Here is a 17351-nt window from a genome sequence, read left to right on the forward strand (position 1 = left end):
ACATGCTCACAGAGTGCCTAGGTCAGTAAATGGTTCTGTGTACTTTAAACTATGTCAAGAGGGTAACACTCATCTTAAATGTTCTTACCCCCAAACCCACAGAACATTCTTTGTAGGTTATTGATAAGGTATACATCAAAATGTATGAATTAAGCAAGTGCAAATTTTGGTATATAATTTATATTTCAGTAAGCTTGGAAAAGAAATGAGGCAGATTCTCAGTCATTTCATAGAAAGTATATTTTCAGTAGGTTACAGGAGACACATTTGTGAAGTGACTTCTAGGCAGAAGCAGTGTCCAATGAATTACACTTTTTGACACTGTGACAAGTCAACTGAGTGAAATGAAGTTGTGGAGTAAAGAGCTATTTTGGCTCACGGTTGCAGAGGCTTCAGTCTACAGTAGGCTAGCTCAATTATTTAGAGACCTGTATTGAGGCAAAAAGTATAGTAGGACAGAGGGTGTGGTGAATGAGTAAGTCATTCATTTCCTAGTGGACCACAAGGAGGATAAGCAAGAGGCTAGGGGCAGGGTATATACGTTAGAATATGTGCCCAGGTCTGAATGCATCCAATGAGGCCCCTCTTCTAACATCCTTTCACCTTCTAATGAACCATCAATTTATAAATCTATGAATGGATAAGTGCATTGATAAGGAAAGAGTCTTCATGATCCAGTCACTTCTCAAAAACACCACAAGCTGGAGGCCATGCCTTTATGATAGCACATGGGCCACTCAGAGAGAAGCCTCATGCAATCACAACACTATCAAAAGCTGAGATGGTGTTTTTAAGAGAATCAGCCTGGACGAAGTTCCCAGTGTACCCTTGTTCAAGGGTCACTCCACAACCTGAGGGATACATCTGTTTTAATTTGCCTACAATGTTTTAAATATTAAAAAGAGTGAAAACAAATGAAAAATATATTTTATGGCACATGAAAACTGTTTGAAATTTGATTTTTTTTTAGTGAGTTTTGATTGGCACCCACTGATTCCTATTGGTCTCTGTTGTCTGTAGCTATCTTCATGAAATGAATTGGGGCAGCTGAATTGCAGCAATAGAGAGACCAGAGCCAGCAAAGCCTGACTTCTTTACTGTCTGGAGAAAAGTTTTTTGACGTCTACTCTAGTCTGCTAAAGTTTTCCCTCAAGGTGGCTCATTATTGGAGCATTAAATTTTGGAAACTGAAACCATCTGTATGTGTGTGTGTGTGTGTGTGTGTGTGTGTGTGTGTGTGTGTATGTGTGTGTGCACATGTGCGTACATGTATGCCGAAGCTGGAGAAAAACCTCAAGTGCCATTCTTCATGCTCGACCAATACTTTTTATTTGTTTGTATTTTAAGACAGGGTCTCCCATTTACTTTTGTATTTTTTTATTTTAATTTTTTTCATTTATCATATCAACCACAATTCCCCCTCCCTTTCCTCCTCCCTCCACCCTCTGCTTTTCCCCCACCCCACTCCCTATTCACTCAGAGAGGTTAAGGCCTCCCATGAAGAGTCAACAAAGCCTGGCATTTCAAGTTGAGGCAGGGCCAGGCCCCTCCCCCCTGCATCAAGGCTAAGCAAACTGGCTTTCTTCCACTTACTTTTAAATACCCAAGTAGTCTAGGACACCTAGCCAGTTAGCCCCAAGAATTCTCCTTTATCAGCCTCTCTTTCAGTGGGCTTACATGTGCACAGTACCCTGTTAGCTATTTATGTGGGTTATGGACATCAAACCCAGGTTTTTGTTCTTGCAGTGTAAGCACTTTGCCAAGTAAACCATCTCTGGAACCCTACAGATATCTCTAATGCCCCTTGATGGGGGCTGTTTCTCTTCAACTGGACTTCAAAGGGATGTTGAGCAAGGGGTAATGTGAGTGGTAAATGCTGTCTCTTGAGATGGAGTTTTAATAAGCACAGGTGGAAATCTATTGGTTAATACAACCCTTTTCTTTTCAGGCTGTTGCCAGCCCCCAGTGTGATGTGGAAGCCCCAGTATCCCAGCATTCAGCTCTTGAGTCCCTTACCTAAACAGAAGCTTGGTCTCTGAGTGGTGAGAAGCCTAGTAATAATCTGAAGACTGGGAATCAAGCCACAGCGTGAAAAGCTATGACTGAGGGGTTTCACTGGATTTGGTGATTACTCGAATGACTTACTTTGGGCAAAGTAAAATCAGGCTCTTCCAGCGAACAACAGAAAATTGAAAAACAGATCAATGGGAACAGCTCTGGTTCATTTCCAGAGACTTTATCGGATACAGTTACTAGACATTAAACAATGCATTTGCAGCTTAGAGCTGGGCCTCCACGTCCTGCTCTAGCTATACATACTTTAGAGTATGTTCCTGGCTGAGCATGTGGCTACTGGCTCTTCAGTAGAAAAGAGGTCTCTGCTTCTATTCAAATGTCTGCAGCTTTGGGGTTTGCATAATTTTCTAGGCAAAATGTTATCGCTCCCCTTCACTTTGGCTATTAGTTCTGCTAGTAGAACAATGGATCAGAGATTTATGCCAATTAGAGTGGGATTTACAAAGGGAGACAGCAAGACAGTGGAGTCTAGCCAATTTGCTTGAAGGCATCTGTAGCCTCTCCTACTTTGCAGCCTCTTTTTGACAGGCCAGGCACATTCTTACCTCTCCCTGTTTGCTCAGACTGTGCCATCCACCTGTAATGACTTAGCCCCTTGTCTCTGCATAGCCAAGAAGCCCTTTGTAACTATTCTGCCTTTCATCACTTGTTTGATATCCAATGGCAAGTACAATTTGCCTTACATCTTCCCTTTTAATTAGTCCCTAATTCTTTCACGCTTTCATCATATTCTTTTTCAAACATACTGTGAATTAAAATTCAGGGATGGGTCTTCTTTAGCTTAGGAGGAGGTGAGCACAGAGGGGCACTCATCAATATATACTAAGTCATTAGCATCCCAACCCTTTCTTACAAACCATAGTGATTCCTTATTGGACAAAACTTAGAGATTTCTAGTATCTTCCTCTATTTGATCTCACAGTCTTTGCTCTTACGTTGTCTGTCTTGAACATTTCTCTGAGCTTCAGCGTCCTCATTTGCTCAGGGATGATAATCCTATCTACACTGCCAGATGCTGGGGGTTTCCAATGAAATCACATTTGAGAAAGCACCTCATGGCAATATCTGGCCCAGAGAAGAGGAGGGGTGTATGCAAACTGGCTATAAATCTTGGCTAGATTCTTGAAGATTAGGCTGAAATCTCTCAGGTGCTTTTCTGCCTGCTCCCAGAAGTAACTGAGATTTTTCAAGAGAAATTCTATAATTCTTGCCTTAAATGTCTTTTTTTTTTAATCTGAGAGGCTGAGTAGCCCTCTGTAGTCCCTGTAAAAGATCAGCTAAATAACAGTCAATTGGTTCCAAATTTTCCTATTAATAAGAAAAATAAAATACAGTATTGAGGATGTGGCAAAGAAGCTTTTCCATCTGATTCTTTGTCTGAGCCAAGATTAAAAAGAACTCCCCTTAAGGTGTTATTTTGGAGGGCAAACAACCTTTCATAAAAGTGGTGGACCAAAGGGGCCAAGTGCTCTAGCATCTACAGGCATCCCATCACCTCAAGAGCCTCTGCCTGAGACCACAATAGGCACTCTGGCATGTCAATCAACCAGTGTATCCTCAGCCTTAAGTAATAAGAATGGTCATATTTCATTGTGAATTAGGCTAGACTAGATGGCTGCTGTCAAAGTTACCAGGGAGATGTTGAAATAATAACATTTGAAATGACAATAGAAAAAAGAACAATAAAGGCAAGCAAATCACAGACCTCCATGCTGGGCATTGTCTTGTCTCCCCCATGCATATTCCCCAGTAGATATACAATGTAGAACTGGACAGATTCTCACAGGAGGGATCAGAAACCATTCCCCATGGAGTTCTTACTCACCAGCTGCCCTGTTCTACCCTTATGTCATTCTATTGGCATTTTGTTGTACTCACACACACAACTCTCCTCAGAGAGCAGATACAACTACTTTGATTCCAACCCAACCACCAGACACTGCTACATCCTAATCTTTAAATGACAGAAATCCTGGGGGTATATAATTCATTTTATAAAAATTCCAGGGCTATGGGCCAGACCAGTCATAAAGATCACAACACAGTTCTGATTCTTGTGACTCACAGGCTTATTCATTCATTCAATAATTCATTTACCCAATAAGTATACATAGCTAAATTCTGTGTTAGTACAAAACTGATAAATACAATTAACACTCAAGAGATATAATGTAGAAACATCTTTCCTAATAGGAACTTAACTTAATCTCCCATTTTGTTTGTATGTGCATGCGTGTGTGCGTGCGTGCCTGTGTGTGTGTGTGTGTGTGTGTGTGTGTACATGAGTGTGTGCAAGCGTGTGCATGTGTGTGTGTGTTGTGAAGTCCTCACATCCTTATGCTTACCTCCTGGCTTAGGAGCCAGAGTCCCCTGATAACTAGTGTATCTACACTTACTCCCATCACTCTGCCCTGAGATCTCCTTAAAGAGAGAGCATTGCTTTAACATTTTTATCTTCTAAGATCCGACAGACTGTGACATATATTGCACCCATGGAGTGTTTTAAATGAAAAAACTATTAAACATAAAATTTTGCAAATCAAGATGAAAATCAACAGCACCACAATATAGCCTCTTTGTCCATGGTCATCAGTAAGCTACAATGAGGTTAACAGTGAATTCACAGAATTCAAGCATCCTGTTTCATTAGTAAAGTTCAATGGCAAGGGGAAGAACCCTTGTCCCCAAATCTACTCCTTATTCTCACAATTCCAAAAGAATATATAACTTTTGAATTCTATTTGCATTCTGTGAAATTAAAACACTAATTGGCCTTAGTAAACCAATTAGGTTAAAAGTCTTTTCAAACCTGAAATGGAAACAGATGGAGCATCCTGGTAATGATACTAGGCCTTCTCCCTGTTCTAAACATCCCAAAACTCTATATTATTCCCCACATAAGATTTCTCTTATTTAATTAAAATTTAAAAACAGTAGTAGGTTATTTCCCTCAAGTTCTGGTAGGAAACAAGAGTACTGGCACCAAAAAAAAACAAAAAAAACAAAAAAAAACAAAACAAAAAAAAAAAAAAAACAAGCCAGGCGGTGGTGGCGCACGCCTTTAGTCCCAGCACTCGGGAGGCAGAGCCAGGCGGATCTCTGTGAGTTCGAGGCCAGCCTGGGCTACCAAGTGAGTTTCAGGAGAGGCGCAAAGCTACACAGAGAAACCCTGTCTCGAAAAACCAAAAAAAAAAAAAAAAAAAAAAAAAAAAAAAAGAGTACTGGCAATAGACTGTATTGTTTTTGGAGTCTCTTGGATTCCCTGACCAACAATTCAGAGAGGTGGCCCATGCCTGCCTGGCACTAGGCTTCTCCTCCTCCTCCTCCTCTTCCTCCTCCTCCTCCTCCTCCTTCTTTTCTTTTTTGATAAATTATGGCTTCTAAGAGGAACATCATCATTATCTAAAACCAAGATCTATATATGTAATTAGTTTTTAGAAAGCTTATAAAACAGTAGGATTCCAAGTGGCCCTTTCAAATAAACTTAGTGTTGTTTATCCCACACCACCTGATTTACTCTCCAATCTCTCTTTCCCACTTAAATCTTACCCCTTAAGTTATTCCTCTTCTCCGCTTTATACTAGTATTCTCTATCTCCTTCCTCCTTTAGCTCTTCCTCCTCCTCCCCTCCTCCAACAATCTCTAATTTTCTAACTTCTATCGGTACTCCAAGTTGTACATCCAAATCTAAACCTCCCAAGTTAAACCCGTATGTAACAGATAACATGTGTTGTTTGCTTATAGTGTCTAAGTTACCTCATTCAGCATATTTTCCACGTTTCACATTTGCTTGCTTCATTTGAGTGACAGGTCTTGGGGAAATCAAGGCAGTACTGATCTAGGAGCCTCTTTCCTGATGGTAAGAATTCAAAAGTGGCCAGGTGGTGGTGGCATACGCCTTTAATCCTAGTACTGGGGAGGCAGAGCCAATTGGATCTCTATGAATTCAAGGCCAGTTGGGGCTACAGAGGAGATCTAAGACAGGCACCAAAACTACACAGAGAAACTCTGTCTCGAAAAAACAAACAAAAAATTCAAAAGTGCCAGAAGCTATTATGCAGCTTCCAAAGTAGAAAAGTTCTATCCAGCTATCAGCCCTGTACGGTACAATAATTAATGGTCTGTTTAGATATTCTCATTTGTTCAACAGTGGCACAAATGTCTTAGCTGCAACCAACATCTCTCTGATTAGATTTAAGGACTACAAACTAGAAGGGAACTCATGCCTAGTTCTTTAAACTTAGCCAAAAACTCTTGGCTGGAGAGGTCACAGGCAAACTGCAAAGGAGAACTTACTACTTTAAGTTTGCTAAGTTGATATAATAGTCAATTGCCTTATAAATATTTAATGTTATAGCTGTAGATTACACTTCTTTTTGCAGTGAATGGAGGTAAATACAGAGAATACGACTGATCAAAGTGAAGAGAATTGGGGACTATGGAATGCTCATCCCAAAATGGGACATTTATATTACACACACACACACACACACACACACACACACACACACACACACACACTTCAATTCTCAGGAAACATCCGTGAAGAGGAGAGTAGAAATGGACTTAGAAGACTATTGAGATTTAGTGTCTTCTAAACATGGCAGGGCTATTGAACTCTCAACAGCTGTGGTAGCCTACACAAAGACCTGCACAAAATCAAGCTGGTTGACAATCCAGCATGACTAGAGGAAGGACTCACAGTCCCACCACTAGATAAGGAAATACAAGGCAGTAGACAAGCTGCTAGCAGAGGGAGAGTCAGTTTTCTTCAGTGATACAGCTCCTGATAGGTTGCCTATTCATTGGTGGACAGCCTTATATCCATAGACACACAAGCAGCATCAAGTGGACCCATTGAATTATGTTTCAAAAAATTAAAAGGAAAAAGTAGAATACATGAAGTTGGGAGAGATGTGTGTAGGGGTTCTCAGAAAATTAGAGGTAAGGAGCAAGGGGTGGCTATGACCAAAACACACTGTATTCAAGTATGTAGTTCTCAAATAATAAGTAAAAATTTAAAAAAGTTTATAGCAAGAACTAAAAATAGGTTGTTTGTTTTGATGAATGCTTCTAAGACCCATCTTAATTTCATTAAACAAGTACGTTTTTCACTCCCCACCTCTTATATGAAATAACCATGCTGCATATTTGAAGTATCTTCATAAGCAAGACAGAAGAGGTACCAAAGCTCTGCTGTATCCTCAAAGAAAGGAAGGATGACAGAACACTATCTCATCCTTTCAGTAAGTACTTTTGTTCTGAGTTCAGTCTCCCTTCATACCCATGTAACAAGCTCAACTCCACATAAAGGGCAAGATTATTGACATTTAAGATTATGAGGACACAACATTTAAACTGCATCCTAAGTCCAGAGAATACCAGACCATTGACGGATTAGTGTGTATATGGTATTGTTCAAAGCCATGCCCAACAGAATCATGTAATAAGTTCAAATTGGTCTCACAAAAGAGCGTGCAGGATACCTTAAGCTATGAGCTAAAGATAAGCAAAATAGGCAAGTTTCTTGACAAATGAAAAAAAGGAATGGCCAAATTTGGGGCCACTGGCCAAGATTCTAGGGCCATGTCAGACTTGAACTGGGAAATCCATGAACTCTGGCTTGAATGCTGTCAGGAGGCAGCTTATACAGCCTCTTGAATGCAGGTGCTTATGCCCTGTAGAACTTACAACCAAAACCCAACCTTTGTACTGAGTCACATTAGGGAAATTCCTACAAAGACAAAAGCTCTCTGTTTTATGCCTAATGAATAAGTAAAGGATGGGGAATAATTTGAGAAAGTCAGCTCATGTACCAAAATCTTCAAACAAGTGTTGACATGAAGGATAGAAGTGTTCCTAGTATTTTATTCACTTCCTGGAATTCCTGACAAAAATATAAATCTTTGACACAGTATTCTGGGTTCCAAAGCAGAGTCATTGGTCCATCTTATTTATTTAAGTAATAGGATAGAGTTGGGATATTTTTCTGAATTGTCCATTTGAATAATAACTGGTACATACTGGGTGCTGTCATTTTTTTTTCCTGAGCAGCAAGCTCTGGAGGAAATCTTTATCCACACCATACAACAGATGTCTCCAGAAAAGTTGTATTATAGCACAATTCCAATGTAAAAATTAGTCATGGATGTATTCTATTCCCTATCTTGGTTGACCTGTAGCAGTTCTATATAGGGATTGGTATCTGACCATTCAATTCTGACCAGAGTGGTAGGCTGGGTCCAAGTTGGACACTGAGAAGATACTTACATGTGAATGCCAAATTTCTCTAATACATCATAGACTTAATTTTCTATGCTGTTCAGTTTGAGGTAAAGGGAATGGATGCTTGCTCGTCTTTAAATCTGTTAGAAATTTCACTGGTCAGTTAGGAGATTAGCCTCTGTGATCCTGTCAGTAGCTATATGGGTTGGTGAGTGTAAATATAAACATTTCCATTTCATAGATGAGGAAAGTCTGGACCTGAGAAGAAACGATTTCTTATTGTATTCCCCAGGAAAGTACTGAGTCTACAGGTGAAGGAGAACTGAGGTCTTCAGTCTCTTCTCTGCCACAGTAAAGAAGTACTCACGTCATGATGTGGGTCTCTACTCCTGCCTCCACCAACGCCCCATCCACGAAGAGAGGCAGCAATGTGAAACCATATTTGTTCCAGGAGTGGCCCTCATCAAAACTCACCCTGAGGCAGAAACAAATACATGGAAGACAGCTGAAAATAAAGTCACAATCTTTGACCACCATATTTTAGGTTATTAAAGTTTCCTCTGTATCTTGCTATCTGGCAATTTGGATTAGCAATCCTTAATCAACAGCATCTCCCTATATTATAAGATTTGATCAAAATTGCTTTTCCCAGAACAGACAGAATGGCACCAGACCTGTAGAAATATTTCAGCACATTAGAATTGAGGAACACACACACACACACACACACACACACACACACACACACACACACACAGAGGCAGGCAGGCATGTGTGTCCAGGAGGGCTCAAGGGCTCAGAGGATGGAGTGTCACATTTCAAATACTAAGAATGAAACTGAAGGTTCAATTTACATCACAATCAATTCAGCCCTTGGAATTTCTGACACAGATAAATTGAGTATTGTGGGTGTGCCCTTTAGGAAGGGTGTGTGTGTGTGTGTGTGTGTGTGTGTGTGTGTGTGTGTGTGTGTGTGTGTGTGTTTTAGATCAAACTTTAAAAAAAGCAATTTCCTATTTGCTCAGAACGGATGTTGGGACTATTCCACCTTCCAATGTCACCTTAAAAGGCTTGTAGGCATGGCTAGTAAGTGTCTGAACTGCTATGAGATGTCCTGTTCCATCTTTTGTCCAAGGATAAGACAGGCCTGGTCCTTTGTGGATGCAGACTACACACCTCTTTAAAGAACACTTCTACTGATTTCATGTGCTTGCTTCCTTTCTCTTTCTTGATAATATCAAGTACCTCTCTATATCTTGATTTAAGCAGAGGATATAGCCCAAAGATGTGTGCTTGGCTTCTTCATCCTCTAAGATCTTTCTTGTCCTTTCAGGTTCCTAAATCTTCTCTAGATACAAAATTTAATTCTTTGAACCTCCTCCTATATATGGGTCTTCTCCTATATTCAGGTATTCAGGACTTTAAGCTCTCAGAGGTTAGGAAACACGATCTTTTTATTCTCTGAATGACCTCTTGACACTTCACATGTGAATCTTTGTTACATGCTTCTTCCTTTATATTATATATCATTTCAGAAAATGTGTTTGACTCTTACTAAACTGTGAACTTTTGAGGTCAAGGACTCTTCCACTCATCTTCATAGCCCCAATACTTATCAGGGCTATGGAAGTGTTAAATGGATAGATGCATGAAAAAGGAAAGGAATATGAAAGGCCCTCTTTGGTCCATACACTTAGTTTTTCCAGTATGATTTTAATTGACTTCCATACACAGGTTCTAGGAATCACCTTTTCCATTAACAACAGAAACCTGCTCCATCCTTTCTTTGTTTACTTTTTAATCTCTCTATTCTACTGTTAACTCCCCTCTGTGTTCCTATCTTATCTTTTTTTCCAAACACACAGATTAAAAATAGTACTGGTATCCCGGAGCTCCACCTGGGGCTCAGCCATGGGTCTCTGCATCTGCTTCCATCAGACACTGGATGAGAGTTCTATCATGACAGCCAGGGTGTTCAGCCATCCGATCACCAGAGCAGGTCAGCTCAGGCACTCTCTCGACCATTGCCAGTAGTCTACAGTGGAGGTATCTTTGTGGAATTCTGGGGACCTCTCTAGCACTCTGCTTCTTCCTATTCCCCGGGGTCTTCATTCATCATGGTATCTCCCTCCCCATTCTCCCACTCTGCTCCTGATCCAGCTGGGACCTCCCTCTCCCCTAAGTTCTCTTTCTCCCTGACCCTTGCCCTCCATTACCCCTCACCCCCAGTTTGCTCATGTAGATCTCATCTATTTCTCTGTTGTTGGGTGATCCCTGTGTCTTTCTTAGGGTCCTCTTTACTAGGTAGCCTCCCTGGAGTTGTGAGTTTCAGTCTGGTTATCCTTTGCTTTACGTGCCAGGGCCTGTCCTTGGTGCATGGGCTGGCTTTTTGGAGCCTGGGGCCTATGCTGGGACACTTTGCTCAGCCTTGGTATAAGGAGGAGGGGACTGGACCTTCCTTGGCTGAGTCTACCAGGCTGGGCTGACTCCCCAGGGGAGACCTTGCCTTGGAGGAGGTGGGAATGGGGAGTGGATTGAGGGGGAGGGCTGGGGGGTAGGAGGAGGAAGAACAGGGGAATCCATGGCTGATATGTGAAATTAAGTTAATTATAAAATAAAAATACTATATAAATAGTACTGGGGACAATATCTTAACCAATCTAGGGCAGTCAGTCTGACAACAAGGCTTAGGTTGATGGTACATCTTGATCCACAGTCATAAAAGAAAAGTGATCATGTTGTCAAGAAGTTTTTATGAATTCCTAAATTATCATCTTCTATCTTGAATTTTAAGGGCTTGGTTAATTCAGCCATTTTTTTAAAATTAAGTTGAAGGCTAAACTAGTGCAGAAGAAGGCGGGGAGACCTGAACTGTGAAAATAGCATGATTCCAGCTTCCTTGCTTTTGTATTTCAGAATTTCCTACAATAATAAGGGCAGTTTTAGAATTTCCCATGACCACTAACTAGTTATCTCTGTCTGATAGTCCCAGGAGTTAAGGTTTTATGATGTCTCTTTTTCAAGCCTGTTTGTTGATACGACTTTAAACAGATTGGTTGTTGTTTTCACAGAATAATGCCAACCTGAGTTCAAGGCTTCACCAAGAATTTCCTCACTGATAAAGATGAGCTAGCAACATGTGCAGAGCCAGCTTCAGTGAGTGCCACCTGCACCTCAAGATGAGAGGGGCCCTCTGCTCATACATTCACCAACAGGGCATAGGGCAGCTATTTTTACTTTATACAGAGAAGAAGACACCGTGAGGCAGATGATGAGGTCACATCATACTCTCAGAATCAAGATAGAAGCTTCAAGACAAAGCTAAGCACAAATGGAGAGAGAAACGGGAGAAGACTGAAGCCCCACTATGTGGAATAATCTCCAATGAAGAATCTGCTGCACAGGCTAGAGTGAAGAATGGTATCAGCACATACCCAAAGACAAGCCCAGAAAGGACAGGCAGCCTATGCAAGTGGAGTTCAAGGGTGTCATAATGGAAGCAAGTGCAGAGTCTCCAGGGGCAAAACGAGGATGGAGTCCAATGACACTCATTTATGATCCAGGGGATTCTTAGAAGGCCACAATTGTGCCATGTGGGTGTTTCCTGAGAAGAGTGATTTCTAACACTTGGCTGTTTCAGGCTGAAGTTGTTATAAGGAATAAAAGTCCTGAAAGAAACTCCAGAAAACACAATAAAAAAAATCTTAATATCCTTGCTACAAGAACGTTGGGCCTAGACTGAAAATCAGTGATGGTTGGGACTTTGTAAATACTCTGAGATAATTGCATTGAATGTCATCCCCAATGGATTCTCATTTGCTTCCTCATATCAATAGCTCATTAATGTCCATGCCAAAGAAAATGGGAATCCCATATTAAGTCTATAGGTGAAATTGAAACCAGTGAGATTGCCAATAGTTAAGAAGGAAGTAAAATTCTGAATGACTTCCAAATAATGGCAACACAGGAAATCAGATAGAAAATGAAATAAATTCCCCTGATCAAATAGTTCATGTTTATTGTGTGCCTGAGCTAGCTGTGTCCTCAGTCATAACTCTACAGCAGTATTTCCAGAGAGGAGAGTGAAGCAATTTATAGTTAATTTGAGGAAACAAACAATATACCAATAAACTGATATAAAAACAAGAGTTAGAAATGATTCATGATAATGTAAAGTGACTTGCTAATGACTAAAAGTACTACCCCTAGGAAGTGGTTAAATGGAGATCTGAAATGAAAATAAAGAAGAAGATATGCAGATATAGAAGGGAGGGATATGACAGAGGAAACATCTCATGTGAAGTGGACCTGCTCTCCAGATAGAAAGATGGTCAATGGTTATAGCAGAATGGAAAGCGGAAGTAGAATCTGCAGACAGGACAGAATTCAGTCAGAGAGGACTTTGTCTCCAGATGAAATTTGAGAGATATGACATGGTCCAAACTTTAAAAAACAAACTTTACATCTGTGTGGTGAATAGGTTGTCAGAACTCAAAGTGGATGCAAGTAGATGAATGGCAAGACCACATAAGAAATGGACTTGGCTAAGAGTTACCATGGAGAACAGACACAGAAATGAAAAGATTTTAGATATTTTTAGAGGTAAAGTCAATAGGATTTGATAATTATATATATATATATATATATATATATATATATATAGTCTGAATAAACATAAATAAATTATGGAAGATATTGTTGGTGATATTTCAACAATCAAAAGAGAAAAAATGGAGAGTTCAGAAGACATAGCAATTTGGTTTACTGTTTTCAGTTTTGGTCCATGCTTAGATTCTTTATAGTTTCCATATTGTGTCATCATCAAAAAGAACTTTGGACAGACAGATCTAGCTTTCTGGCAGGGATGTGATTTATAAGGTAGGGTCAACTTAAAAGTGGAATAGTTAGAGACTGGAGAGATGTCTCATTTTAAGACCACTGGCTGCTCTTCCATAAGACACCATTTCAATTCCTAGCATCCAAAGGCACCAGGCACACATATGGAACATAGACATATATGCAGGCAAAATACACATAAAATGAAATAGTATAATATAAAAATAGGTAGGATGTGGAACAGAAGAGAAAAAAGCTGAAGAAAGGGTAAGATTAACTAGTGAAATAATGAGTTCAGGCCAAAGGGTCTGCATTCCTTGTCAATCACAAGTTAAGTATTATCCAACAATGGTAATACTACAAAAGCTGAGCAAGCCACAAAGTCTAATAAGTTCCTCTAGACTGCATGCACAAGGAAGGAAACAATGCTTCTGCAGTATCTTAAATACTATGTTCAATTTCAACCATAGTTCCCCTTTTTTAAAGACCTGTCAATTAGTGTGATTTAAGGTAAAAGATAAACTGGCCTGGAGACAGATTATATGAATTTTATACAGCATGGTTAGTAAAAGAAAAAAAAGAAGATGGAAACTGAATTAATTACCATTTCATTTTAACTTATTCTTTAGTAAGGAGATTTTCGCATATTAAAAAGAATTCCCTGGTTATTCACTACAAAAACAAGATAATGCCCATGAATAAATTTAGAAAGAATATAGTTAGATACATAGACCTATCAGTTTTTAAGACTATAGAAAGAATAAGGGAACATAATTTTCTATTTCAGTGATACTACTAAAAAGAATAGTCTAATGTTTGCATACAGAATGTAAGTTCTCATGCACATTGCTTTGTTAAACAGTGTATCCCAGCTCCTGTAGTAGTGCTGGATGTATATAATAAACAATCAATGAATACATATGGGGCAAATGAACAAACCGGTAATATTTTCTTGAGTTGCATATTTATATATTTATGGAAACTTAGAATGGCTAGAAAAAAGAAATATCTGGGTGTCCTTCCAATTACACAATTCTAAAATTGTATGTACCTGGATTCAATGTGAAAAAATACTAAGTCAGTTCATTGTTGCTCAGCATTAAAAACATTTTCCCGTAACAACTAAAGCCATGTTAGAAGATGAGAACTCTCTAGCTTGAGTATTTACTAAGCAGTTTTCACTGTTTTATTACCCTGGCATGTTGTAGCCCTTAAGGTGTCACAAAATGGTCTGCTATACAAAATATTATGCTAGACTATATGACCTCTTGGATCCTTTCCTAGTCTGTGTATCTCTGACTTTACAGTATTGACATAAGAAGAAGAATAGAATATTCCAAAAATAACCAAAGTTTTTCCTACAAGACCAACATAGCATTAGAAGCAGACTAGTTAATCAGCTTTCCTTCCTTGAGTAAGGTAGAATGCTTCCCTTTACTTTACTGTAAATGTAGAAGGTGTGGTGTGCTGGACACCAGGAGGTTCTTCAGAGCAACACATGCAATGTTCCTTTTTAGAGGTATGCACTGGTTAGAACTATTATTCTCATAGGAATGTTTATCTGAACAAAACAAGGTACTAGTGTCCACAACCATGTACAGATGAACAACAGAACACAGAAGGCCAGGTGATGTTTCCCTTTCTTGTTCCAAGAACATTGAAGGGAAATAGGACAATCTGTCAGGGTTCAGCAAATCATCACACCCTCACCCACCTGTGAGTTAGACACCCTGTTCATTGTGAGTTTTCACTGGAAGACTGAATTCAGTAGGACTCTATTGCTCATTTCCCTCTAATACTGCTAAGACACAGTGGCAATACTGGAGGGAGGGTTTACCTGAAATAGCACTTGGACTCTAGTCTCTGTTCCTCCAAAGTTACATGGTCACAGATAGATGGCTCAGTCTGTACGCTGTCTTGTCTTCATGCCTATCCAGCTACCTATCCTTTCAATTTGTAGGAAACAGCATGCCTTGTTAGCCTTGCTAAAGCTTCTCCAGCTTTTCAATTATGACTCCTATTTTTTCTGAAAAGCAATGTAGCTATTATTTAAGTCTGAGAACCTTTGTACCCTTGGGTAAGGCTGGGTAAGCTAATGCTTTTCATTTATGCATATATGCATACATACATCTATATGCACAATAATGTCAGTCTGAGGTCCATAAGAGAAAATGATAATGAACTGACTACTTAATCTTTCTTCCTCTTAAAATATGCTATGTCTTTTAGCTTTAGAGTTTGTAGTTTAATTAGAATCTACTAGAAAGGAAGGAACTGTATTTGAGTTTTAAAAGCTTGAAAGAGGCAAAAAATTAGTCAACCATTTTATAAGAAAACATTGATGATAATGACATGGTCAAGTCCTTACAAAACACTCCCACACCCTTCAAGAAAACACACAAAGGACAATTTCTGAATGAATTTGTATTTGTTATAGTAATTTCTCACACACATTCAATAGCTGACATTTATCCACTCACAAGTGCAAATTATTCCTTTTCTCCAAAGAAGTGGATTGATGGACAGGAGTAAATAGAAATCTTCATCCCTGTCTAAGTTCAGGAAACATCACTATCAACATCCTTTAAATGCAGATAATACTATCTTAGAAGCCTAGTTTAAAAATAATATTTAATTTTTTTAAGTTAGAAAAGGTTAACAAATAGTATCATTTTACAAGAGGAAATTCAATAAGAATATAATTATTTTGCAGGCTCTGTAAATCATGTATTTTATTTTTTAAAAAAGAAAAATTCGACATGTGGTATTTATACAATGTATGTGATGGTTGATTCATTTATATACTAGATAATGATGAACTCAGTGTTATTAGCATATTCACCACAGTAGACTTCTACCATTTATTTATGGTGAATACATTCAGTTTTCTACATTTAGTGTATAATGCTATAATTAAAGCTACATTGAACAGGATAATCTCAAATTTTCATTGAAGATTTTAAGTAATAATGGTTGTTCATGACTACAGATCCTTAAGTGGAGTCTCAGTAATTTTTTCTAACTTAGGCCATTTTCCTCCAAGATTTCCAAGACAAGTTGTTCCTTTGAGAGTAAGTGTGTCTCTGGATAGAAACATCTACAGCTCAATCTCAATGGTCAAATGCAAGGAAGGCTAAGTTTTTGTTTTTGTTTTATTGAAAACAGATTATTTTCTCGTACACGGTATCCTGATTATAGCTTCCCCTCACTCTAATCCTCCGGGTTTCTCCCCACCACCCTCTTGGGATACATTCCCTTTCTGTCTCTCATTAGAAAAGAATATGCTTCTAAGAGAAAACAACCAAACAAGTTTTGTGAGAGTTGAAATCCTCTCTAATTTCTTGGTACCATACTCTTCTTGCATACCATATAGGCTTACTTTCTTTTCCTCCATCATAAAGAAAACAATAAATCCTTCCTTTCTTCCTCTCCTCAGAACAAGGAAAGTTCTCTGCAGGAAGCTATCAAAAGCAGTAAGAAGCATACAGACCTAATTCCATAGTCAAGGACAAAGAGGGGCATGAGACAGTCAAGTATAGGATACAGTTGCTACTTCCTTCTCCCACCACTAGAAGGGAAGGGATTAGCTAATCTGTTTGTGTATGGGGAATTTACCAGCTCTTATTGAGATGGTTCCTAAAACATAATGATAGAGCCAAAAAACAGTGTCTCACTAGGTTAAAAATAAATGAGTTTAAGACTTAACTTTCTTCTTTGTTGGTACAAGTCCTACTTACTTCTGAAAAGGCAACTCTTGCTTCCACAGATTGAAAAATGGGCCTTAAAACAAGAGGGATCACCTATCAGCATCATCTTAATGCCTTGAAGTGACTTTCAGATTCTTTTCAATCCTGCACTCTTTTACATGTCCCCACCCTTGGGTCCAATACAGTTTTCTGAGTACTCTGTCCATTTCTGAATTTTAGCCTTGGGTCAGAGTTTTCACTTTCACCTGCTTGCCTCACACCACTTCTGCCTGTAACTCCTAGCATCCTTCCTCCAAATATTATCTCCATACCACTTTCTGCAGTTAGACCACTGCCTAGTATCACAGTCAGCATTTGTAACAAACATTGCTTTGGGTTAATCTAAAATCTTTGTACTGACTATCATCTCCCAGAGGGCTGGAACCATGTTATAACCCTCTGTGCATTCCTCATAGTACCTAAAACATTAGTAGTTAACACACAGGAGCTCCATTGGTGCCTCCAATT

The 17351-nt window shown here is 39.2% G+C and overlaps 1 protein-coding gene across 1 annotated transcript in view; it reads right to left on the bottom strand.

The window, feature by feature from the left end:
- Sorcs3 (sortilin related VPS10 domain containing receptor 3) overlaps window positions 1-17351 on the bottom strand; it is a 249034-nt gene that overhangs the window by 76240 nt on the left and 155443 nt on the right. The window contains exon 10 of the mRNA XM_059253743.1: window positions 8669-8776. Coding sequence (XP_059109726.1) covers window positions 8669-8776 — 108 coding nt within the window. The remainder of the gene's footprint in view (window positions 1-8668; window positions 8777-17351) is intronic.

This window comes from Peromyscus eremicus, chromosome 1 (assembly GCF_949786415.1).
Source record: "Peromyscus eremicus chromosome 1, PerEre_H2_v1, whole genome shotgun sequence".
In the NCBI taxonomy this organism is placed as follows: domain Eukaryota; kingdom Metazoa; phylum Chordata; class Mammalia; order Rodentia; family Cricetidae; genus Peromyscus; species Peromyscus eremicus.